Source organism: Stigmatopora argus, chromosome 9 (assembly GCF_051989625.1).
Source record: "Stigmatopora argus isolate UIUO_Sarg chromosome 9, RoL_Sarg_1.0, whole genome shotgun sequence".
In the NCBI taxonomy this organism is placed as follows: Eukaryota; Metazoa; Chordata; class Actinopteri; order Syngnathiformes; family Syngnathidae; genus Stigmatopora; species Stigmatopora argus.
This window is the reverse complement of record NC_135395.1, coordinates 16423773-16447942: the sequence shown is the minus strand read 5'-3', so window position 1 is coordinate 16447942 and position 24170 is coordinate 16423773. Positions and strand designations below refer to the sequence as shown.

The following is a 24170-nucleotide window of genomic DNA, read 5'->3' as shown; positions in this document are numbered from 1 at the left end:
CAGCGGGACTTCCTTGCAGGAAAAAACAACGGAAGGGAACTGAAGATCAACAACCAAGTGGAGTCGGTAAATAGATGAAATCAAGGAGGAAAAAGGCCAATGAGCCTCCACCACTTCCTGTTTGTGCCGTCCACATTATGCAAGTGCAGCTCATTCTGATGGGGCACATTTGTATTTAAAAATCTTTAGCATGATTATGATGCTTTTTTATTGAGTAGCTCGGGTCATGTATACAGCTGTGAGCAGGAAATATAACTTTAATTTTGTTTATATGTTTTGTATTTTGGGTGGTCAACAATTCAGGGTGTCCGACGTCTGGTCCCGGAAGTCAGCTAGGATAGGCTCCAGCACCCCCCGCGACCCTAGTGAGGGTAAAGTGATTCCGAAAATGAATGAATAAAAATAAAGAAGTAAAAAAGTTTAAATTGTAAATATGATAATTGCTAAAAATGTCTTGCCTTATAAGGGGTGAAGATTTTCAACCCTTGACATCGATGCTCTTTGTTCTCAAAAGTTTCTTTCACTAGTGTAAATATAAATATACAGTATAAAACATACTACTGCATATTTTGCAATATCCCTCTGGATTATTTAAATTTATTTCAGAAATAATGCAATGTGATAAACTGAGCTCTTTTGATTTTCTTGACCCATGTGCCCTCTTTGTTCTGCAAAGTTTGTTTATTATTATTGTTTTTTGTATCCCTAAACTGCCATTGACATTTACAGACATCAAATCCATTTGAATTGTAAAAGCTGGCTGGCAGTCCAAGTGGATTGGACGTCTTTCGCCGTCAATGCTAGGCAATGAATTAATGCTTAAAAACTGAGAAATACATGATAAAACCTCGATCATTTGTACCCGATTCCCATCCTCTGAAAGTGACACGATAGGGCCACATGATCGAATCTAGGACATCTCTAGTCAGGGTTAAAAGTGTGCAATGTAGTGCCCACTGTGCTTGAAATGATTAATTGCAGTGATAAGAAAAGAGGAGGAAAAAGAAGAATGTTCCGACGTCAGTCCGTCCCACTCATGTCAAGTCCAAACGCCGCTGGGAAGAGCTGAGGCTGCATTCCACCACCCTGACGCCTGACCTCACACACACTCACACGCACACTCACACACACACACACACACACAAAATATATGCACAGTTCCAGGGGCCCACGTCACACGCTCATCACGGCACTCTCTGGAGGAAGCTCAGAACAGTGGAAGGGGATGCTGGCGGCTGGCAGCCACTAAGTAAGTCCACTCTCATTCCCTCTCTCGGCTTCTGTCTTTGTTTCGCTTGCCATTCTAGAACATGTCTCATTTCATTCATCTCCCACACTCTGTTCTGTCACTGTGAAAAACAGCCGCTGTGTTCTCACATGAGGGGGACTTTTTCAAACTCTTCTCTCAGTATGCCTTGGACACACACACACACCTTTCTCCCACCCACACACACACACACTTTGTTTTCGCTGCGGGTGAGCGGAGGCACAATTGAAGTCTGGGCCTATTTGCATGCTGGAGCACAGCCACAGTGGCAAGCTTTTGTCTTTACATGGCAACAATAGAGTTAAGCGTGTGAATGCTGATCCTCTTTTTTTAGGACCTCTCCTGGAAACTTTGCTTCATTAAAGCAGCTAGGTAAATTCATGTTACGTATTTTGGTTAGGGTCATTCTCATACCTGTCAACCTCTGCCGATAACTGCCCTTATAAATGATTATTGATTCCCTTTACAAACCCCCAAAAAACCTTACAAACACCGTGTACGGTGTTTGTAAGGTTTTTTGGGGGTTTGTAAGGGGAATCAATAATCATTTATAAGGGCAGTTATCGGCAGAGGTTGACAGGTATGCATTCTTGAAATATGAAAATTCATAATATCAACTATATCATGATTGATTAGCTTTAAAATTGTGCAATAACTTAGATTGTGCAATATTTTAGAAATACCTTGCCGGATGTGACTTTTTAAATTACTTATTTATGTTTTTACTGGGAAACACGCACTTTGTGGAGTAGCACCACTAATTTCATTATACGTAATTGTTGTATAATGACAATAAAGGCTTTTGACTTTTGACTTTGACTTGAAATTTGTAGAAATGATTTATTTTGTGTTTACAATATTGAGTATAGTCCAAATATGTTACTAATGTTGGCTTTTTCTCAGGGTACAAGCTAACTTTTTTCTTACTGCGGATCAAGAAGACACACATTTGTGTAAATAAGTAAAGAAACGTTGAGAAATAAATAATCATAAGTATTTTAATCTAATCACAGAGTGTAGTATAAAGTAGAGTGAGACATTCAATCAAGGCTAACTATTAAAAGAAAGAAAAATAGAAGAGGAATAAATATAAATTTGCCATAGCCTTTAAAATTAAAATGCTTTATGATTCAGTACATTATTCAACATTTGAAGCGTGGGATGTAAAATGTCCTTTAATTCTGAACTAACGCATTATCACTGTTATATTTTCCTGGGCATATTAAAATGTTCATGCCGCCCCACGAGGGCAATGCATGCCGGCTGACAGATTTAAGGCTTAATGCTTGGATCCAAATCTAGCTCGCACGTGGCTACACTTGAAGCTCTAAAGTCGGGCCTGATGTTTCACCTGTTCATTCATGTCCCTCTCTGAGTCATTGGCGGAGTCTTATCAGAGAGGTTACGTAAATTCTATTGGCTCATTTGAATCTTTGTTGACATACTTTAAAGGAGGAAGATGGCGGTTATTTTCCGGTAATGTGCTTTTTTTTTAGTACTTTCCCAGTAACAATTAACCAGGCTCTCAACAACTAGCAGTGTTGTGTGTCGGTAAGCAATAAAAAGAATGTGTGCTGTTTGTGGATTCATTATTACGTATTTGTAGATAGTCATGTGTCAATGTGTGCCTTGTTTGTATTGCGGTATTTCCAAGAGCGGTGACGTTCGAATTGCCTTCTCACTGTATGCACAGTAAAGAAGGGGCATGTATTTGAAGGCCTATCTTGTATGTGAGTGGTCAATCATCTTTCTCTCTCTCTCTTTTTCTTTTCAACTCGCAGCACCAGCCTTTACTCAGTTGATCCAGACAGGAGAGTCCAGCATATTTCCACTGTGAGGGAGAAGACTGGCAAGAGGATAGCAGGGTTTTAACTCATTCACAGAGCAGGAAACCGGAGCCTAAAGAACGGGGGTGGGGGGAAAGAGCGAGATATCATAAGGCACGGCTGAAACGAGAACCTCTCGACAGCTGCCCGGCTGACAACTGGTTGTGGTGCTTGAAGTAAAGCGTCAGGATGCTGGCTAAAATCCTGGAGGAGATGTGGGTGGAGCCGGAGGTGCTGGAGGCTCTGAGCGAAGAGCAGAAGAGGATCCTCTTCCTGAAGATGAGAGAAGAGCAGGTACGCCGCTGGAGGGAAAGAGAGGAACAGGAAGAGGAGGACATCACCAGAAGCAGACCCAAGAAAGGTAACATGCACTAAGAATACCACAACTTATTTAAGATACAAATCTTGTCTTTTTTCCTAACCCTATACTATTGTCCAACATATAATTAATAGATTAATTTTAAGGAATGTGATATTTTTCCTCCTGTTAAAAATGGATCTGTCAAATGAATGTGATATAAATATAGGAAAAATATATTTTAAATATGCATACCTGTCAAACTCTGCCGATAACTGCCCTTATAAATGATTATGATTCCCCTTACAAACCCCCCAAAAAACCTTACAAACACCGTACGACTCGTACGGTGTTTGTAAGGTTTTTTGGGGGGTTTGTAAGGGGAATCATAATCATTTATAAGGGCAGTTATCGGCAGAGGTTGACAGGTATGAATATGGTCCTTTTTTTGTCCTGAAGGACCATTGTAGGGGGCAGGGCTTATTATTTATTTAGTGGTTTAGGCTTCAAAGAGTTAAAAAAAGAGGGTTTGCAATATACTGTATATACTTCCGCCTCTAATAATAGAAAGAAAACTGCATAGATCAATCATCATTAGGACTGTTTGCACATTTATTCATTGATTTACTGAACCGATTACAAGGGTCATGGGGGTGCTGGAGCCTATCCCAGCTAACTACGGTCACCAAGTGAAGGACATCCTGAGAAGGGCAACTATTAATGCTCACACTCATACCTGGGGGAAATTTAGAATGTTCAACCAGGCTACCGTGGATATTGTTGGCATGTGGGAGCAAACCGGATTACCTGGAAAAAACCCACACAACCCCGGGTAGAACATGCAAACTCCACAGAGTGAGGAGTGACCTGGGATCGAACTCTCTACCCCAAAACTGTGAGGCTGACGTGCTAACCACTCGACCTCCAGACCACCCCTCTTTATGAATAATTCTCTACAAAATATAATAATGATGAATTTGTGATGATTTCAACATTTACTGCAGAATGCTATGAGGTGTGTCAAGAAACTTTGAACCTAACAAAGGTAAAAGTTAAGCATAATAGTAGAAGTGAGTGATTTAAAAAAAAAATCAGGGCACTTTGTCATTGTGTTTTGAGGCAAACAGTTCATCTGATTTGCCTATGGCAAAACAAGTGGTTGGTGGTGGTCAAAAGGGCTTATGATGCAAATTGCCTGCCTCGCTTTTGTCAGTCTGTCCCCGGGCAGATGTAGCAACAATAGTTTGAAGTGAATAATTGTAGCCCTTGAGTGTCCTGGGAACAAAATGCAATAGAAATCCAATGTATGATTGTTTCATTGTATTTAATCAGCAGTGACTTACTTTCATGAATTCTCCATTTGTCGCTCATTCGACACACACGCACAGGTGTTGGGTCAGGATGCGACAATAGTTTGTAGAATGGAGAAAAAGAAACAGGGCCAGTCTTCTCTTCTGTCTTCCTGCAATCATTCTGATCCATCTTTATTTAGTTCTACTCCAGCAGAGAGCCTCACCTTTCTCCATTGGTTCAGCAACTCAATGTGTACGCGTGTGTGACTGACAGACTCTATCAGCATGAGTCGAATCGGTTTACGGGCTTGCAGCTGAGTAAGATTGACTAACCCCCTGTGGTTTCAACCATATATTAAATTACAGTCTTTGTTTATCCAATCTCTGTCATGTCACCCGAGAGGCAACCAGGTCTGTTTGTGTTACACAACACGCACTTTTTTTTTTCATTCATGTTGGTGGCAAGCGCCTATACATAATTAAAAAAAAATAACAGGAAATTACGATTCCCTTTAATAATATATATGCGTTGGTTTTAAATATGGAGAACATTATTAGATAAAAGGTTTTTTTTAAATGTTGAATGTCAAGTTCAGGTTGTACCTGTGTTCCAAATGATGAGAACCTGTATAAAATGTTGAAATATGAAAAATAATTGGGTAGACGTGCACTTAAAGTTATAGCTTATGCTAACTTGAAGTGAATTTGGGAGGTTTTACCTATCAATATATGGTATGCAGCAAAAGAAATATATACTATTACTATGTACCAGATATTTAAAGCTAAACCTCATACAGAATGGACAATTATTGTGTACATTTTACATGACTGGTTATCATGACTCAGATAGCGCAATTGCTCTCTTGTGCATGTACGTAACATTAAATCTAAAGCATCCATTAATAAAGTCCCTCCTTTGAGCAGGTAGAAAACCTTCAAAAAAATTATGTTAGTATGTCACAACCCTGTCATTCCAGTCTGTTATCAATATAATGACAATTAAACAAGGTTATTAATTATTTTGGTCTTAATGGCAGGTGTGTTTTAAGTAAAAAAAACAATGTTGTGGCTCGCTGCTAAACAAAGAATGATTGAGTTAAATCTGTGAACAAAAGGCCAAAAATTCAGAAATAATCTGTAAAGACAGTTTATCAGAGTTTGTACAACAGCACCACTTTGTGGACACAAGCCCCAATGACAACCCTTGTGGGCGATATGCTCAAATAACGTGTTCCTCTTTTTTGTGTGTGTTGTTGTTTGCAGCTACCAGTAAGCACGTGAGCTGGCTTCTCGGTCGTGACGGAGACGTGTGCGTTCGTGTGATTGGAGAAGTGGATGAGTTCAGCTCATCAAAACTTCTCCACAATCTTTTCAATGACAGGTTAGCGCACACAATAAAGAAAATTAACATGACTGACAGATCCACTACCATTATTAGGGCCCGAGCACCTTCAGTGCCAAGGCCCTACTGTTCTTTAATTGTTCTTTGTAAGTGCTCAGAATGAGTTGCCATTTCAGAGGCTTTAAAATGCTCAAATGTTGAGGAAAGATTGCAAAATATGGTGGTGGTTTCATGAAAATCGCACAAAAAGTGGCTCAACAACGGCCACTCCAATTTTTCAAAACACCCATTCTATCCCTTTTTTTAACATAGAGCTATGAAATCTGTCGATACTATGGCCCAAATGCACAAAAGAAGTGGATTGAAGTTGAAAAAAATTGACGCTTTTTGGCCGATTTTGGCCATATCCAGGGTCCGCATTGGGGCGAAGTCATTGGTTATTGTTTTGAAAGTAGGTTTTAGAAATACAGCAACAACCCTGACCACAAAAACTAACAACTCCACATTATATTCAACATGATTGTGGAGTCAATCTTTATGCTCAAAATACATCAATATAAATGTATGCCTAAACCACTCATAAAAAGGTCCATATTGGGTCCAAGGTGTTTTTGGTGCCCACCATTACTTCCTAGCAGGTCTTGTGCGACTCATGTTGACTCGTGTTCTCCAGGTAGTACATGACCACATGCCCCATACATTCCTGTCCTTTTCCAACATGGCATCTCGTAGTCAAAGCAGCACCAAAAAGGGAACCAACATTTACATTTCAAGGGAGCTCAAGGTTCATGTCTCCCTCATTGGATCATTGAATTTATTGGCTAAATGAGTGAATGGCTGAGTGATTCATTGGCGAGTCTATCTGCTGACTGCTCTCCAATGGCGATTGTCCCGTAGGCTGCGCTGCGATAATATGAATGGCATCCAGACAGCAGATGTGCAGGCAGGAAAAAAGGCCCTGCAGCTTGGATTTAAAGAAGGAAGCCAACTAGCCTTTACTGAGGACACCACAGTGAGTTCATGTGTTTGCTTTGCTGTTTGGGTAAGGATAATACGATAAGTGTTCACTGATTGTGACATTATACACTCTTTGCGCACAGAATGGTTGTGACTCACCAAACAGCCACTCCTCTCAGGACGAGATGGACTCCGACTGCGCGGATGATGACCCGAAGGACCCCGGCGAGGGCAGCGACAGTGAATCAGGCAGCAGCTCGGACAACCTCGGCGACTGGGCTCCTCTCTGCGGGCCCCGTCTTAGTCGCCATGGCAACAAACCTGCACTCAAAAGCCAGCTGTTCGACACAGAGATGGTCAGCCCACAGGCCAGAGGTGAGAAAATGAGAGGATGATGGAAATGAATTGCTAATCTTCATTTCCTTAAGAGGAGCAGCATACCGATTGATTAGGCGTAAGCAAATCGAACAACTCTGAAAATGAACATTGAACAATAACAATGGTACTTTAGTCTTATTGTTTAATTCAATCTGGAATTAGTTTTTTTGCGGTAATGTGTCATTGTGCCTTTGCAACAAAATACTATTAATGGCGCTGCCAGTGTCATAAATTAGAACAAAAAAATCAAGGATAGATCAATGCATTATTAATGCTTGATGGATTAACTCAATGAAGTTCTTAGAACCAATTACTGCAATTTGACTGCTCAATTCAATCCACTACTAATACATTTGTTTGAGGATGTAAACTGGTTTAGTTATTACAAGAAACTATTATCATGTTTTATCTTCCTATCCCTCATCCTGTTGTGGATAAACATTTCAACCTATGCAACAATATCTGTCATTTTCATTCTATTTTTGATATTAATATTAACCCTCCTTTCCTTATCAGATGCCTGGCGGGTTCAAGAAAACAAATCGGAATACGGTGGGAGAGTGGCCCAGCTCAGAAAAGCCTTTGGATCTGCTCCTTCAAACAGCTTCAGCAAGCCTCCATTACCTGCCAAAACTGCTCCTCTACTGACCAGGCACATGCCGTTGATCCATTAGCCTTCCCTTGGACCAGCTTTGAAATCATGCTGTGAACCCAAAAAGACAAATCAACAGCTTTTCCAGAGTATAACATCAAACTCAGGATGTTTGTGGTCCAGAATAAGACACTCATTTCAATCCCAATGGTGAACTGAGTACAGAGAAATACAAATAAATTGCTCAGTCTCCATCAAGGAAAATACGGAAATGAAATGTAATAATTGACTATTCCGTAAAGCACTTAGATTAGTACATTATATTTATTTGTGGATCTGTAAGTACAGGATTGTACATGTTATTTTATCCTGTTTTAGTATTTCTCAATTGTATCTTTTGAAATCCATCTTATTATTGAATATGCCAAATTTTCTTGAAGTTCCTCGTTTTAAATAATGTTCTTTTCATACAAAATGAGTAGAAGCTGTTTTTGTTATACAATATAAAGTGTACACACATGGGTTAAAAAAAAAACCATGCTATTCGAGTTATTCATAAATGAATGTCTCACTTATGTCACTGTCAAAGCCCTCGGGTGATGCTTTCATTCAAAACATTACATCTAATTGTCTATGTGGGAATCCATATTAAGACTATTAGTTCTGGCAAGGGTGAGGATTCATGAGAATATCAAATCAAATCAAATCAAAAGCCTTTATTGTCATCATACACAGCTGGTGGTGCTACTCCAAGCTTTTCAAAGTGTGTTTTCCCAGTAAAAAAAAAACATAAATAGTAGTATACGTATAAGTATAAAAAGTCATATCCCAGCTAGGTGAATTCTAAAATAATGTGATAATAATATGATGTGTGATGGGCATTGCTAACTGCCTTATTTACTAACAAATTTGAACATACTTGGTAAACGACATCAGTCCAATCAAAGGTGAACGTGACTCCCCTGTTTTGCTGTTCTCACATAGTTCAATTTGATATCCTTGAAGGCAAGGACTGTTAACACTATACATTACAGTAATTATAAATATTTTCATTACAACAACAATAAGGCATGCTGTGAATTCTTTTTCAAAAGAGGTTTCCAGGCAAAAATTAATAAGCATACAATGATCACAGTCCTTTTCTCTGAATATAATTTTCTATATGAGAAAATGACCACTCTGAAGTGATTCAACAAAAGAGTTGACAATGAGACCATGTTTAAGTTCACTGAAATGCCAGGAATTCAGATTTTTGGTGCACGGAGGTGATAAGACGGATCAAGTCAATGTACCAAGCTGTCCTTGTTTTTGTTATCAGTTGTTGAATGTGCAAAGGCCAAGATCAAAATCATTGCACAATCCAAAAAGAGAAAACACCCAAATAAAAGTGCCAAATGCAAACATACATTGAAATCAAGTTAAATACAACTGAACTGGGCTACTCATTTTCTTACCACTAGAGGGAGCCTGGACACCACTTGTGGTAGTCCACCATACTTTGGAAACCATTGAATTTACTCATTGGCTGCCATCCCTTTCAGTGCAAATGAATTGGACCTCTATTGGCGTCAATGGCATTGAGAGAGTTAAGTTGCACTTTTTTTTCAAAAACCTATTTGACTCAAGTTGCGTGTATCTATAGTTGACATTCCGTGTGATGGGGGGGGGGGGGGTATTCTGTTAGGTTTAGACAAGGAGGTTGTTGATAGTGACTCGCACAATGATTATCTATTCAGCAAGAACACAGCCCACCAGAGATCAAACAGAGAGCACATAAAGCTGATTAGCATGTGGTTAAGACGTAGAGACAGAGGGCGAGACGCTCGGGGAGACGGAGCAAATGCGAGTTGGGTCACGGGGAAGCAACACGTCACAGCCGACTCATTAAAGCTCCTCTCAGCATTCCCTCACCGCCTCCACACCCTCAGCCTCGGGATTTGGCGTCTGTGTATGCGCTTGAGTGTGTGCACGTCCAGCCCATATCTTGGATCATGTGACTAGACGCACGCACGCAGTGCGAAAAGGCCCACTATATTTAGCAGGCCAGTGTAGGGTTTCCTAGCGAGGCTTCGTGGAGAGAGCGGTCAACTTTGTCGCACAAGAAACTGCACATCATATTAAGGGTGAGAAGCAAGAGTGCGCAAGGTGCTCTTTTTTATGTCTCTCTGGCCCAGAAGGAGAAATCAGGCCACTTCTCATGTGTGGTGACAAAGCACCTGTCCAAGATCACATGCTGGACACCTGAGACCATTTCCTCCCACAACGAAGTCATTGTGGAGAAACAGGAGATCAGAATGTTAAGCTACAGCTCTCAGCTAATGAGATATTACACTTTTTTTAAATTCCTGTTTTAGAGGAGGTGCCAATTCATACCAAACTTCAACATTAAAGTCAGATTTACAGGTTAATGTCATTAACCATTTCAGATATAATATTTAGATTTTTTTTTCATAAATGGATTAAAAGAACTGGATTAAAAGCACTGAATATTCAGTTTTTATAGAGTCCCTCGAGCTAAGTGACTTGATTTGATCCATTTTCAGCCTGATGGAACAGTGGTGAAAAGTAAAAAAAAATGGTATGTTCAAGAGTATATTCTTTTTTGGGGGTTTCTTCTACTTGAGACGTGAGAGGCTTCTTTTGTTTGTCCATCAAAAGTCCTTTAGATCATGCTTAAGCATGTGCATTTCAAAGGTCATGTCAGTACATGTTTTTTGTCAGCACTCTGCAACGTGCTATTGATCTTTCTATTCTTCAGTGGTTTTCTTGCTATATTACTTTTAAAACCTTTCAAATAAAAACCAAGTCAAAACTTGATCGAATATCAGTAAAACTATTCAAATTGCTGTAGTATACAGTCAAAATCCATTGAAATCTCCAAATGCAATCATTTATTTGTACTTGTTTGGAAGTTATTTTGTTAGATAGTGTCTAAATCAGCATGGGTTCGCTTTTCATCTTTTGCACGCAACACGACGCACATGTTTTCTCAGTGCAGTAATTCCGAGCATGCCCACAACACTGACGCACAACAAAATTAACAGAGTGACACCAATGTGCCAGAAAATCGGGCAAATGACGTTAAGGACGAAGGGAAACAACATTGCTTGGATACGAACCTTGATTTTTAACAAAAAAAACATGCCTGTTGGGGAAAAGAATGCGAGCCTTCAAAATGTTGACATTTTTGTTGTTGTTTTTAAGACATCTTAATTTTTCATTAATCTATTAATTTTCCATACCGTTTATCATTAAAAGGGTCGCAGGGGTGCTGTGGGCGGAGGACATCCTGAATGGGTTGTCAGCCAATCGCAGATCTTAAATATTACTACTTTGAATACTGCACTCTAAAAAAAACATAATAAAGCCAACTGAATTTAGGAGGAAATCACAAACCCCAAAAATATTACAATTACAATATGTCCATTCACAAAAAGTATGATCTGACCCAACAATACAAAAACAGGAAAACTCCACGTCCATTTTAATCTTCCATTTTCTTATCCACTGTTTAAAAACACACTAAAAAAAATAATATTTGTTCAGTTCAAACAGCGCTTCAAGAGAGATGATGACTCTCACACGGCTGAAAACTCATGACACATTATTGTAACTAGTCTGCCTTTGTGGTAAAGTATGCTGGGTTGGTCTTTATTCTTTGGAAATTAAATCAAAGAAATACTTTAATACCGTTAGGATGAAGCGCACTCAAATTTCACAGTGATTACACTAAAGTCCTGCAGAGTTTGATTTAAAATGTGCACTTGTAACTTGTGCTGGTCAAATATAGATCCAGGTAACTCACTACTAGCTGTTAACGCTAACAACTAGTTACCAATTTATACAATTTTATTCAATGGCAGGGTAATTGGTTTCATTTTGTGTGTGCATGTGTGTATTAGATTAGTGAATATATATGATTTTAGGATGGAATGGTGTTGATATAGGCAACAACGACGGGATGTATGATGGCAATATATATTCTGTCATGGCACCCACAAATCTCAAAGTTAACGACCTTGATGCATCAATGTGAGAATTTACAAACAGTGGTTTATAATATAAAGTTTTGCCATCTTGAATTTTGTTATTATCAATAATCGGAGAACAGTGCATTTCAACTAAAATACATCAGAAAGAAATCAGAACATTCATTTCTTGAAGCCCTAATTTTCATTACGTAAAGAACAAAGTAGGAAGATTTATATTGCGTTTCCCTAGGGATAACCACAAATCACTTCATAAAACTGCAATGAAAATGTTAGTTAATCCCCGTTTGGAATTGTATATTTATTTAAAATCACGCAAAATTACAGCTCCGTTCATGATATATCACTGGGTTAAAAAAGGAAACGCTTTTGAGAGTGATGCAAATGGAGGAGCGAAGGCCGCTCCGAGCTGAATCCTCGGTGGTAGCAATCGATTCCGCATCATGAGATGGCGTGACAAGAGGCCGTGATGAACTATCCCTGCAGGCAGGCAGACTTTATCAGCGTGCTTTGCTTAACTTCCTGGAGCCACCGTGGCTTTTTTTTCCCTCTGCGACCAGCAGCAGGCTAAAGATTAACAGAATTTCGTGCACACATTACCGCTAAGAGAGAACGCCATCTGACCTTGCCTAAAATGGCAGCCAAATGTGTGAAATGGCTTTGAATGCTTAGAGGGGCAAACTGGAATATATGTATTACAAGCCAAGCATCAAGAATTGGGATGAACTTTACGTCCTTTATATTTTAGAGTACCAAAATTTGCCTGTTAATTATGATGGCACTATCACTTGCGAGTAATTGAGTTGACTGCTGGGTTAATGCGGGTACTGGTTTTGCGATATTGAACTGGTAAGCGAGCATCTTCTATTTGGTAGGCGGGAAAAAAACACGTGCCTTGAACTCTTTTACCGACATTGACAGCAATATACATTCCAGAGGGAGGACAGGAACGATTAGTGCAAGGGTGTCAGACTCGGGTTGGTTCGCGGGCCGCGTTAACGTCAACTCGATTTCATGTGGGCCGGACCATTTTAGATATAATATTTAGATTTTTTTAAATAAATGGATTAAAAGAACTGGATTAAAAGCACTGAATATTCAGTTTTTTATAGATCTAAAACAATGTTTATTTTAGCTTTTTTAATATATTTTTTTAGATTTTACAAAATGATTTTTGATCTAAAAACACAGAAAAAATGGATTAACATTTACAATTATTAATTTAAAAGGGAGAAAATCAGGAAATTTAATATACATCTATACTCTTCATTTTAATTTGATCCTAAAACAGAAAGATGTACTTTCCCGGGCCACACAAAATGATGCGGCGGGCCAGATTTGGCCCCCAGGCCGCCACTTTAACACGTGCCCTACATCATATCTGATTGATTGCTAGAGAGGATTGACTTTCAAATGCTGTCGCATTCAATTGACAAACTCGATAGATGACAACTGTAAAACGGCTAAAACATTTATTTTGCTCTACGATGTGCATGGGAAACTGGAATTCGACAGAAGACTTTAAAATAGCAACAACACATGGGATTAGCTAGTGCTTTCCCCAAGATATTCAAAGTGGCTTTACAAACAAGCAGTAAACATTGACAACTGATATTTTGTCTTGGTAACTTTTGTGCCCATAAATTGGTATTGTAATTTTTCGTACAAAATTGAAGAAGCGGAATTCAATGTGTTGCAACTGTTTGTTGATGTCTTTATTGATGTTTGTGATTTCTCTTGGGAATTGAGTCAGCGAAGCCACATATAGCTGCGGCCTTTCCTCGATCCATCTTTATAGCTTAAAAGGTCAAAGGTGAAGAATCCACTTTGACCCCAAGTGTCACAAAAATACAAGCGCAGGGCAGATGAGCCGGATTTTTTCCAGGAAGTAGAGACATTTGTGTTTTGGAAGGAGGGGTGGGGGGTTACCACACGAGAGGCCTAGTGGTTAGGCCTCACAGCTCTGAGGTTCCGAGTTTGAATCTCAGGCCCCACCCACCCTGCGGCACAGCGGCCCAACTGAGGACACGCGTGTGCTGCAAAAAAGGAACGGCGTGTCGCTATTCCAAACGTACCGACGCCGTCACACCTTTTCCAACACCCCGAGACGCAGCGTCTGCGAGCTCACGCCAGGTCCGTCCGGCGAGCGGGCGGGGGTCCGCCCTGCTTCCAAGGAGCAGCCTGGCAGAGTGTTCCACTGCAGTGCGAGAGGAGTTGCTGCCAACATACGTAGGCGCCACGGGGTCGCTCGATTGCACGCACCGAGCGACGCCGGCGTCATTTGCTCGCGCACCTTTAGCGTCGCCCTGCATTTCTATCACCTTCATCACTTTATTGTGCGTGGAACTCTCAGTCATCTTTTCACTTTCTTTGTTTGGGCAACGTTATCTCCATCCCCTGCTGTCCGTCTCCCCGCATGTCACTCTTTCTCTTTTTTCCCCTCCTGCGGCCTTCTTTTCATCCACCCCTCTCCCGTATACCCCCCACCCTCCCACCATCCCTCCCTCTCTGCCCTTCACCAAGTCTCTTTCAAGCCCCCCGACGCACCCTCATTCACCCTCCACCTTCTCTCCCTCTCCCTGGATCCGCTTTCGACCCCCACCCCCGGCCCTCCTCCTCCTCTTCCTCCCCCAACCCCCTCCCCTGTCCCCTGTTCAATCCCTTTTCCTCCCCCTTTCTTTCCTGCCATCTTGCAGGCCAGTGGAGCCAGACTGCAGGCGTTCAGGGAGTCACTGGACCTGCTGGGCAGCGGGTGACACAGATTTCCGGTGTGGGTGTGTGCGTGCGTGCGCGAGGAAAAAAAGGGGAGGGGGGATTAGGCTCGGAATCACTAGAAAGAGGGGAAAGAAAAGCCGCAGATCCAAGAATGTCGTTCCCGAGCGAGAGCCGAAGAAAGACGAGCGCGCCGACTTCAGCGGGAGATTTTGTGTTTGTCATTCAGAGCGAGTGTCGTAATTGCATGATGTTGGAGCTCGCCGCTGTTCTCCATGAGTTGGCAGTGTCCTGCGTTGGTTGGCGTGCTGCGCCTCTCTCTCTTTCTCTCTCGCCTGCCTGACAAACACACACAACCCCCCACCCCCTCAGATGCACACACACACACACACACACACACACACATGCACTCACGCGGTCCCTCTGCGATCCCCCCTGACTGAAGGCGCACAGGAAGTGCAGCCGTGGCCCAATTATAGCGTGACACCTCAGGCCGACCGTTGCCATGGTTACGTCTTCCCTGAGGTCCCCTGGAGTGTGGCGCCGAGGAAGAAGGTCTTATCACATCAGCCATCGTTACGGCAACAAGCGAAAAACCCGCACGGCCCGGTTCGCTCAGAGATGTCCTTTCTTAGGCCAAGTTGCGAATAATAAATAAAAAAAAGCACGTTGCGTCACGGGAGCGGGCGTGTGCGAACGGAGATTGTTTGTGATGTGTGTCAGCTTAGGTGTGCGCGCCAAGCGGCGAGTAGGTGTGCGTGCGTGAGCGTATGTGCGTCTGCGGGGTGGTGATAAGGCTTTCCGCCACGCCATTAGGTGACTCATAAGCCCCACATACGCGCACGCACACGTATCAGCGGAAGCACGGTGGCCGGCAAACACATATTCCCAATTAAATAGGAGTACAAGCGTGTAGACAAGCGCGCGTGGCCAATTTCTTTTATTTCAAAAGGGCAAACAGTTCTATACAGTACAAGTTGCACATGAAATAATTTAGACGACTCGCTTACTGATGATGCGTTGACAACAGAATCGAGAGTCCCCGTTCGAAACAAAACATTTGGCTCTTTTTTTCTCCGTCTTTCTCTTAAGCGGCTGCAACACAATACATCCAAACTGGAAAGGGATGTAAAAAAAGACATAATGTTTTCCCCCCCGATATTTACAGTCTATTTACAGCTTCTTTTTTTTGTTTTGTTTTTTGTTTTCTCCTCGTTGCCGACACGGTTGACACACGGGTGTCCTTCTCTCGCTCTCTCTCCCTCTCCCCCCTCTCTCTCTCTCTCTCCCTCTCTCTCTCTCTCTCCTCTCCGATTCACTGATTGTCAAAAGAAAGGATGGGAACGAGTGAGAACATTCTTGAACAGAGGTACAGCTCTGCACTAAGCATCATGTTCGTGTCTTTCGACCAACACGGTGTCCAGTGTGTGTTTGCGTGTGTGCGTGCGTGTTTTACACTTGGGCTCCTCGACAATCATCTGAGCGGGATCCTGTGGCAGAAGTTACTATCCGTCCAAGGCGCCGCTGCTCCTCTCCTGCGCCAGGCCCAAAGAAAAGTCGGAGCCTCTGAGGTCAAACGCGGACACTCGACCCTCGAACCCGGGGCCGCCCGGCTTCCTCTTCAGCTCCTCGCACTTCCTGTATTTACAGATCTGGTGTCCCCTCTTACGATTGCGGCAGCTGCTGCACTGTTCGCAGTTCGTCTGACGCCGACATGGCACGCACTCGCCGCAGCGCTTCCTCTTCCGCCGGCCTCCGCCGCCCCCGCCCAGGGAGCCGGGCGAGTGACCCTCGGCCACGAGGCCTTCCATGCCGTCGGCGGCCACGGCCGCGCTCCTCCAATGGCCTCCCCCCATCTGGAAGCCGGCGAGCGGCAAGAGGGTGGGGCTGAAGGGGAACCAGGCGCCCAGGTAGGGCTGGATGTCCGTCCTGCATCCGGGCGAGTCCTCTTCCTCCTCCTCGGGCCCGGAGGCCCCACCCTCGCCGGCCCCCCTTCCGCCCTTGGCCTCGACAGCCTCCCTTTTGGCGGGCTGGCCGCCGCTCGGCGCGCTCGGGACGGCCTGCTCGGCGGCGGCGGGGGTGAGCGCCAACAACCCGGCGCGCATCAGCAGCTCGGCGGCGTGCGCCAGGTGGAGCCCGCTGGGCGACTCCCACATGTCGGGCCAGGAGGGCGCCCGGCGAGGTTTGGTGGGACCGGGCGGAGCGGCCTGCTGCTGGGCCTGGGAGGGCTGCATGAGGCCTTTGACGTCCATGCCCTGGGTTGGGTTGGCGATGTAATGGGACAGGCCGTACGGGTGGCTGGAGCGCTTGAGGCTGGGTCTCAGTGGCTCGTTGGGGATCTTAGCACTGCTGTTGCCTTGGTCTGGCGAGGAAGGGCCAGCAATGTCTAATGCTGTGGACATAGCCGTGAATGTGGGCGGCGGTTTGTGTCCTTGTGTGTGCGCCGGAGGGGGGGAGGAGAGGTGAGGGAGGGAGGGAGGAAGGGAGGGAGAGAGAGAGAGAGCGAGAGATAGAGAGAGAGAGAGAGAGAGAGAGGGATTGACGCCGGCGCGCGGGCTTGACAACTGTCCTGTTCCTTCAGCCAAAATGGCAAGCCTTGGCCTGTGTCCCTATTCCCATTCTCTGCAGCAGCCGTGGAGTCCTGGGGAGCAACACATGAACAGGGCGAAGGGAGGAGGGTTAAGAATAGAAATAATCGGGGGAGGGAAAAAAAAAAAGAAGCCAAGAGTAAACACAGCGGGCTAACCTAGCTCCGACGCTGCTCATAATGTGACAAATGCATAAGAAGGGTGGCAAACGCATAACAACAACGCGGCGGTCATCGACATCGTGACAATTGTTTGAAAAGAAAGCCCCCCCGAGGGAAGCTAAGCGGCCCCTGCGAGCGCATGTGTTGCCACTTATTTCCGCATCCAGGAGGTTAGTATCCCTTTAAGGATTTCACGGTATATCAATGCAATCAATAACAGAGCGACAACAATATGCAAAGATATGCGCATATGCGCAGGTCAAATGTGGAGCGCGCTTTTCAAATACATTTTGACGACTGCTCTTATGTGTGCCAGCCACGCTTATGTGGCTTTCCGGGGCAAGAGCAAACGCACAAGCGTCCGAAAACAAGGCTGTCTTTTGTCTGCTATCGACGACGACCAGCGGCGAGGTGCGCAACGATGCGGTGGCGGCGGATCGAGGGGGGAAAAAAGCAATCGGGCGAGAATCCGCGGACACGTCGCTTGGACAAATTCGCCGTTCGCCCAGCGATTCGACACGGCTAGTTCTCGCCCGGGGAACTCGGCGCCTCGTTCGGGGGTAGCGCACAATGGCGGAGCCCGTCGGCCGTTTTCGGCCGAGTGGACGGTTACCTAAGACGACGCTCGGCCGACGCCACGGCGCGCTGACCACAGTCCGAGTGGTCGCTGCGACACGCTCGGGAGGGAGGGAAGGCGACGACACAAAAGCAGCCCCGAGCAAGCAGGAAGTCACGCCGAATGTGTCCGCTTACCTTCTAAAATCGCCCGTTCGAACGCCGCTGTCACCGAAAAAGCCTTCGACGAAGTCATGAACTAATGGCGTTGGCGCTGCTTGGAGCGTACACAGACGGCCGAGCTGCCGATTCCTCCTCCACCTCTCCGTCCCGGAGGGTCTGCAAACACTCGGCACGGAATTTGGGGGCGTCGCTCAAAATGCGAAGTGGACTCTCGGCGGCGGCGGCGGCGCGACGCGGCCGTGACGCGGTGGTCGTCGCGGTCACGACGACCCACGCCGAAATTGCATGGAAAGCTGGCGACCGGCTGACGGAAGTCGATACTTTTAACACGCCAAGTGGAGGAAAAACAAAAGCACACGTGCTATTAGACTATACAAGTTGCTCCTTATAGTTTTACTCTTTACGGGGATAATGAGTTGACGCTCGTAAAAAGTTTTTTTTCATTAGTCAATTGGGAAAAAAATGTTATATAACATCTAGATATTGATATTATTCGGACAATTCCAATTTTTTTGTTGCAAATGTATACTATTTGAAGTTGTCAATCGTTAAAAGAGGACATGTACTATCCCGATTTCAAAGTATAACCAAGTATAAGAACAGATTTTTTTGGATTCAATGACTTTTGTTTGGTCAATAAATGGCTTAAAGGTTCAAGTATTTATTGCATTTTTTTGCCAAACAGAAAGTAAATTTTTCACTTTTTTCATTTTTTTTCAAACTCATTGACATCAAGGGTCATCCAACATTTTAACTGGGATAACTTGCTCTTAATGCTCAACTTTCAATGTATTTGACGTCTAGTGCCATCCATGGCAGCCAAACTGTTAGTAAGTGTATCTTTTAATCGTCATATGGTGCATTTTTTTGTTTCCTAAAGAATAAAAAACATTAATTAACATAATTTAACCCAATATTCTCATTTGAGGACAGCCGGTCATTCTTTTTATTTTTTTGTTTTTACCTGATATAAAGGAGTTTTATGCAAATGTTCTGAAAACGTTCCAAAAATCTAAACATTATTAACTTTGATTAAGATTGTAGCGAGTATAAACCACCTAACATTACTGCGGTATAAAATGTGTGTTTTGGCTCAATAACGGTTGAGAAACACAGGAAAGGATGAAAAAAATGTTTTGATAGTTTTGAGAATACCCACATTAATAAGTTGATCTGCTCTGTAGGTGTAAAACACAAAATCAAAAACCATTATGGAATGTTACAAAACGATATACAAAATAAAAAGTTGTTACGATTGTTTTAAGCCTGTTGGGTGCACGCAACCCCAAGCACTATACTCTGTGATTTTAGTTTATATTTTAAGTATGCATTAGAGGAAGACATGAATCTGCCAAAATAAAAATCAGTGTGTCCTCTAGAGACGTTTTGCATTCTATTAAAATCACAGCCAATTCAAATAGCATTTGACTGTTTTTTTTCCATTTCTTTTTGCTCCAGTTCCCCTCAGCTGCCCTTTTATTCTGAGACAATAAAAATGGCCGGAGCGGGGACTCGTGTCGCTTTCGCAGGTGACTCCTCACGAGACGCAAAGTCCACTCCACCTCTTGCGAGAGTCCTGCTTGCATCTGGCACGCAGCCACATAAGCCCGTGCACGCGCCCGTGCGTGTGTGCGTGCGCGCGTGTCACTATAGCAGCAGGGGCCCCCACCAACACTCGTGAACACGCTCTGGACACGACTGCTCGTGTAAACACAGCGTCTTCTAGTGGTGACCACACATACTGACGCGTCTTAAAATGGCCACTCGTGCTCGAGGTGGACACTGCAGACCCCCCCACACTACCATTTTCATCCATCCCCCCCTCCGCTACCAGGTTCGCGTGAGTCAGTGCTTGATGCGGTGGTTTAACAAACAAACAAAAAAACACTTTTAGTACTTTGGTGGTAAAGACTTTTTCAATTAAAGAAACAAATAAACAAATCAGGACGGCCCGGCGGCCGAGTGGTTAGCGTGTCAGCCTCACGGTGGGGGACCTGGGTTCAGATCCAGGTTGGTCCACCTGTGTGGAGTTTGCATGTTCTCCCAGGGCCTGAGGGGGTTTTCTCCGGGTACTCCGGTTTCCTCCCACATTCCAAAGACATGCATGGTAGGCTGAATGGACACTCTAAATTGCCCCTAGGTATGAGTGTGAGTGTGAATGGTTGTTTGTCTCCTTGTGCCCTGTGATTGGCTGGCCTTCACTTCAGGGTGTCCCCCCCGCCACTGGCCCAGGATAGGCTCCAGCATCCCCCACAACCCTAGTGAGGATAAAGCGGTTCATAAAATGAGATGAATTGACACAAACAAAACAAGAAGCGTGCTGAGCCACTATTCTCCCCACAAAAAAAACTTTTATTCACACGATGCAGAAGGGAAAATCCTCAAATCAGACAACCAGGTGACAGTAGATACATTAACATTTTCGGGAGAAGGGTCCCCACAATGATTTTGGCTGATCATCAATTGCGAGTATTAGAGAGAATAATTTAAGACAAACATCGAGCTCTTAGCTTAGCAAAACAATCACATGGAACATTCAGCTTTGTAGTGCGTCTTGGAATTCATCGATTTAAGGCCTTGAGCTTTAGGATAGATAGCAGGTCTACAACTGAATACACCAACCATTCTTAAGTGGATGGAGGCTGAAACACCACCTGATTTTGGTGTTCATCATCTCCTTGCAAACGTTTATCATACTACTTTTGTATAACTTGGTGGGGAATCAAATTCTACTGAGGCCTGTGTGATTTGTCGTGTCAATGAAATACCGTAATGGCTCTTGCGATGCCGTTCACAAAAACAAAAACAAAAAAACAGCAGCGGAGCCAAAGTTGGGATGGTCTCATGCGTCCTTCTTCTTGATGATGAGCGGCCCCACATTGTCACCGGTTTCCTCGTTATGTTTGCTGTGGGCACCGTCGCAGAAAGGGAACTGCAAAAGCAGAAAATCACAATTCACACAGTCTGTATATGAATGGATGTGATTCTTATGTAGAGGTTGATGTTTTTTTCTTTTGCATCATTTGGAAAGTTATGTGAGCGACGGGGTGCTGAAGAGTACTTTCAAAACGGGGTTTAAGTGTGTATTAAGAAGGTAGAATGTAAAAGTGTATTGTCTCTTTGTAATGAGGATTTGAATCATTTAGGACGTGAGCACAAGTTAGCGATTGCCTGAAGCATGTCTCAAATAAAATGTTTTAATGCGACCCAGCTTGACCCTGCGATATTATTTCACGCGAGGAAAGCTGTAGTGATAGACAACAAATTATTATCAAAACAATTATATAATCGACAACTATGGCAGCCGAGTGTCGTCCTCACAGTTCGAAGATCGGAGGTTCAATCCTAGGTTTGGACTTTCGTGTGTGGAGTTTGGCATGCAAGTTTGGTTCCTCCCACATTCCAAAGACATGCATGGTAGGCTAATTGGACACTCTAAATTGCCCCTAGGTATGAGTGTGAGCGTGAATGGTTGTTTGTCTCCTTGTGCCCTGCGATACTGGCAACCAGTTCAGGGTTTCCGCCGCCTGATGCCCGTAGTTTGCTGGGATTGGCTCCAGCACCCCCCACGACCCTTGTGAGGATAAGCAGTACGGAAAATGCATGAATCAAAATTTTCGTTGGATTCACTCAACGGTTTTAACGTGAATTCGTTAAAAGGGTCAATGCAAATTCTTACCTTAATTGAAGAAAGTGAGAGACTATGACACAATGAATCATCAACAAGTATTCTGATAATCGATTGTTCAGAGCAACATGAAATATTTTCTAAATGCAGTCATCCTGTATGAAGACAATCTGATTATCTGTATTCAGTAACAATATGTAAATGTTTTTTGCCCTTTTTCAGTTGACATTTGCGCATTTTCTTCTCTGCCAATATCAAATGTGCAGTTTTTAAATAAATTGATGGAAACTAGAAACTTGAAAAGATAATCAATAGCAGATAGCAATAACAGAGTTGTAGCCATAGGAATTTGTGTTGAAATCCAAACAATACCAACAGTCTCTTTTGGAACACTAGCAATAAATGACCTCAACAAACGGTCGCAAGAGTTACAGAAGAGACTTTGATCTTCAGCAATAACTGAAACAGCGACACACAAACTGACCTTCTGTGATTTCCAGCAGCGACAGTAGACAGCTTTGGAGCCAATGTCCTCCATGTCAAAGCTATGCACCACTTTGGGACTATCTTTGTTGATGCAGGTGTTGACCAGGCCCTTTTTGCAGCTCCGCCCACTCAGGTAACGACTGACCAGGAAGCCTCCTGCGGCTGCGACAACAGCCACGGGCAGCGCAACCAGAAAATGTTCTGCAGAGAACAAAGCAAAAGGCACGCAAATGTTAAAAAGTACCGTAATGTTCACACCAGTCAAACAATAAAAAGGAAAAAATATATAGCACTGGAGTATGAATCACATTTTTGGAAGGGATTTAAGGACAGCTAAGACCAACATACATGGCTGGACCTGTTAAAGTTGATGCGTTATAACTTATAGATTTCAAATGTGTAAAATCTGCTAGTAAAAATGTATTTTTAATTCTCTTTTTCATCGAAGGTATCCATTTGTGACATGTGTTGGAAGATTTAGATTGCCTAATCTAATTTGTGACACATTTTATCTGGAATCAAGATATCGCATGAATTTAAAGCGAATTCTTTTTTTTCTTTCTTTTATGAGTAAGCAGATGCCTGCAGAGTAGAAACAGGGACGAGCCGCCTGTCAGGCTTAGCAGGTCCCGTGATGAGTCTTTACTCGGGGGGCACGAGGCCAAGCCACGGTGAGAAAGTTGGATAGCCTTCAAAACGACCACTGCTTGGAAACTAAATATGACTCTTCGGACTGTTAAATGTTAGGTGCGTGTTAGCCTGCAATAAAAGCATTTCGTGTCCTTGCAGTGCTCTTCACGCCAATCATCAACCTGAAGTGACTTCCGGATGCGTTATACAAACAAAACAAAGCTGTCACAAAATGAGAAGTCAGGTGGCACCGATGTTGAGTTTAGGGGGGTCGCTGAAATAAAATAAGTTAGAACAAGGCCCATCGCCGCATGCTAGGCGCTATAGATGAACACTTTACCTTTTGACAACCTCATTCCCGAGCTTGATGACAACGGCGGGATGGATGGGGTGGCCATGATTTCTGTGGACGCTGGTTTATTTGGCTGCAGCAACAAGGTCAGTCGCGGCTAAGTGTTAGGTGGACTCCGTCCTCTTTCTGCTAGCGTTGGTCTCGTCCTGCGTACGTCAACTAACAACACGCATACGTAATACAGAGAGGTTACAAGAAGCTTCAAGCAGTTCCCCCCTAAGAACTTCTGGTTTCGCTTTAGCGCTATTATGAACGCTGCTTGAATCTCCAAATTTCCCTCTCAATGTTATTTTGATGTTTACGCATAGCCATAGTTGCATTCAATAACACCAAATATTTTTTTTAACAAATGAACGTTTGAGAAAAAAAATAGTACGAGCTTCCGTTATTCGTAATCGTTTAGATGAACTCGCTTGATAAATACAATCTTTGGTTACAGTGACGTCAGTACCCCCGATCCTGACTCATAGATATAACATACAAGGCAAGATGTCTGATGCGCATCAGTCGCAGCCTTTTTTTGTCAGCTATTTAATAAACACATATTAGTCAACTGAACGTGCACTTTGAAATAGTTATAGATTGCCTAACTTTTAATCTTTTCATAAACATAAGAGATACAGAAAGGTTACTGTATTCACACAAATAATGGATTTTTTAAAACCAATATACAGCCTGATATAGTTTTTGTATTTGTAAATAAAGCTCACTTTATTTTAATTGACAATCCTCATGCATTGCAGTAGTAGGCTAAATGTAGTACACAACCATCGTAATGAATCAATCCTAATGTTGTTACATGATGTAATTCTGTGAGACGACTAAAGGGGGCGACAAAACACCCACTGCTAATGGAAATCAAATCAAACGGTGTAGTATAGTCAATAGCCAAAGTAAATACCATTTACTTCTATTGTAAAGGTGTTCCTAAGGC

The 24170-nt window shown here is 43.3% G+C and overlaps 3 protein-coding genes across 7 annotated transcripts; 1 reads left to right on the top strand and 2 right to left on the bottom strand.

Moving 5' to 3' along the window:
* Positions 1–1080: 1080 nt before the first annotated feature.
* On the top strand, positions 1081–8527 carry LOC144082922 (uncharacterized). 5 transcript variants are annotated; one of them, XM_077610420.1, is made up of 7 exons: positions 1081–1249; positions 1602–1639; positions 3049–3454; positions 5947–6064; positions 6923–7037; positions 7126–7357; positions 7877–8527. In XM_077610420.1, the coding sequence occupies exons 3-7, from the start codon at positions 3283–3285 to the stop codon at positions 8032–8034; spliced, it is 795 nt and encodes a 264-aa protein (XP_077466546.1). In that variant the 5' UTR covers positions 1081–1249; positions 1602–1639; positions 3049–3282; the 3' UTR covers positions 8035–8527. The 5 variants fall into 5 exon arrangements, with proteins under 5 accessions (XP_077466546.1, XP_077466545.1, XP_077466544.1 ...); XM_077610419.1 differs by lacking the exon at positions 1602–1639; XM_077610418.1 differs by lacking the exon at positions 1081–1249 and having other exon boundaries at positions 1281–1639.
* Positions 8528–15566: 7039 nt separating this feature from the next.
* LOC144082925 (uncharacterized) lies at positions 15567–18440 on the bottom strand. The gene is made up of 2 exons (XM_077610426.1): positions 18156–18440; positions 15567–17294 (listed from the first exon to the last, which is right to left on the bottom strand). The coding sequence occupies exon 2, from the start codon at positions 17053–17055 to the stop codon at positions 16159–16161; it is 897 nt and encodes a 298-aa protein (XP_077466552.1). The 5' UTR covers positions 17056–17294; positions 18156–18440; the 3' UTR covers positions 15567–16158.
* Positions 18441–20473: 2033 nt separating this feature from the next.
* Positions 20474–23395, bottom strand: LOC144082404 (CDGSH iron-sulfur domain-containing protein 1-like). Its single transcript, XM_077609559.1, has 3 exons — positions 23225–23395; positions 22253–22455; positions 20474–21072 (listed from the first exon to the last, which is right to left on the bottom strand). Exons 1-3 carry the CDS (start codon positions 23280–23282, stop codon positions 20983–20985), a joined length of 351 nt encoding a protein of 116 aa, XP_077465685.1. The 5' UTR covers positions 23283–23395; the 3' UTR covers positions 20474–20982.
* Between the last annotated feature and the right edge of the window lie 775 nt (positions 23396–24170).